General features: G+C 61.3%; 2 protein-coding genes across 2 annotated transcripts in view; both read left to right on the top strand.

Moving 5' to 3' along the window:
• Nucleotides 1–1,705, top strand: part of LOC103913998 (cysteine-rich protein 1) — a 25,904-nt gene that overhangs the window by 7,557 nt on the left and 16,642 nt on the right. The gene's annotated exons all lie outside the window — the stretch shown is intronic.
• The window catches only part of CRIP2 (cysteine-rich protein 2), a 2,358-nt gene continuing 1,882 nt past the window's right edge, over nt 1,230–1,705 (top strand). The window contains exon 1 of the mRNA XM_009320690.1: nt 1,230–1,329. Coding sequence (XP_009318965.1) covers nt 1,230–1,329 — 100 coding nt within the window. The remainder of the gene's footprint in view (nt 1,330–1,705) is intronic.

Below are 1,705 nucleotides of genomic sequence, written 5' to 3'. Positions count from 1 at the left end.
TGGGGAGCGGGTGGCGGCGGCAGGGACAGCCGTGCTGGTTGCCACCAGCCCCTGGGGGGAGTGGGGCCGGTCCTGCCGGGGAGGATGGGGCTGCACGGGTGGATCTGTGCTTCAGGCCGGGTTAAGCCTGGGGGATTTGCTGCTTCTCCATATAAGGCCGGATTCTGCTCCTGTGGGGGACGGCAGCCAAGCCCCCACCGACTGCGCCAACAGCAGGATTTGGCCTTTCCCTGCTTTTTGTCCCTCCTTTCAAGCCAGCGTGTCCGGCCGGATTGGAAAGGTGTCGCGGGGAGACCAGCTAAATGTTTACCCTCCCCTCTGGCATGGTAATGCTGTGAGCACGCTAATATTTATGCCTTGCGATATTTTGCAGCTGCCTGCTGCCAGCCCGTTGCCTGCTTGCTCCCCCAGCCTTGCCCCCGGCTGCTCCCAGCCCTCGCCTTTGGCACGGTACCGCTTGGGGAGGCGAGGGAAGGGACATCGCTTCTGCTCAGATACCGCCCTGCCTGTTTTGGGCAAGGCGTCTTTGCCTTGCAGCAGAGGGGATGGAGGGCAGGAGCACAGGGCACGAAGCAGGGCTGAGGTGCTGAATGGAGCCGAGCAGGCGATGGGGTGGGTTCGTGCCTGAGAACGGGGTCCCAGTGGTTTTTCCACACGGGGCGGTGTGCGTGGCAGCCCCGCTGGCCCCCTGCCCCAGCCACAAACGCTCTTTCTTTTCTCTTGGACTCGGTTCCCGGTGGCTCATGAGAAAGGGCTGTGGGGAGCTCTGGGGCTTATCGCCCGCTTCATGCCTTCCTGTGATAATCGCCCCCGGCCGATAGCAGCTGGGCTGGGACGAGCGCCCGCGCGAAGCCTCTGATCTCAGGCCAAGGCGAGGGGGGATGCGAAGCTCGGTGGAAGCCATGGTGCTTTGTGCACCTAATAACGGCCTGGCTGTGCACAGGATGCTTAATGGGCAAAGTGACACCTTACTGGGTCCTGGTGGCACGCTGTCGGGTTGGGGCTTGGAGATGCCTCTTGGCTGAACTGCTGCAGGGTGCTGGTGCTCCATCACCGTGGTACGGCATGTGCAGAACAGCTGGAGTGTTTGATGCGGGTGAAATCCTTGAGTGCTCGGGTTGGGTTAGGCTGTCGCTGGCAGACCCGCAGGCTGGGTGCATTTTGGGGTGTAGGCATGGCTATGGTGGTCTCTGAACACCAGTGGTGATGGAAGCAATCCCAAGGGAACCATGGTTGCTGCTCGGCATCCTAACACTCCCCTCTCTCCCCAGCACGATGGGAAGCCCTTCTGCCACAAGCCCTGCTACGCCACACTGTTTGGCCCCAAAGGTACGTCCGTGCTCCCCCTGTGCCTGTGTGGCCATGCCCGGGGCTGCAGGAGGGGCTAGGTCCCCCCATTCTTGCTGGCGGGGAGCCGTGGCCCCAAAAGCACCCCAGGAGCCAGGCTAGCATGGGCTGAGCATCAAGCCAGCCCTTTGCAGTCCCAACTCTGCCATCCCCTTGTGCAGAGGGAAAGGAGACCTGCTGGAGGGAGGGAGGGATCCTTCCTGACAGCCGTCCTTTTTTGTTTTTTATATTTAAAAAACGAATTCCCATTCAAACAGAAGGTGGAGTTGCTCTCCTATCCCAGATGTGGCTGGAGAAAGCGTGGGTCAGGAGAAAGCAAGCCAGGGCTGAGGTGCAGCAGTGTCCACAGTGGCCCTGT

Source organism: Pygoscelis adeliae, unplaced genomic scaffold, assembly GCF_000699105.1.
Source record: "Pygoscelis adeliae isolate BGI_AS28 unplaced genomic scaffold, ASM69910v1 Scaffold402, whole genome shotgun sequence".
Lineage (NCBI taxonomy): Eukaryota > Metazoa > Chordata > Aves > Sphenisciformes > Spheniscidae > Pygoscelis > Pygoscelis adeliae.
This window is presented reverse-complemented; position numbering and strand designations above follow the sequence as displayed.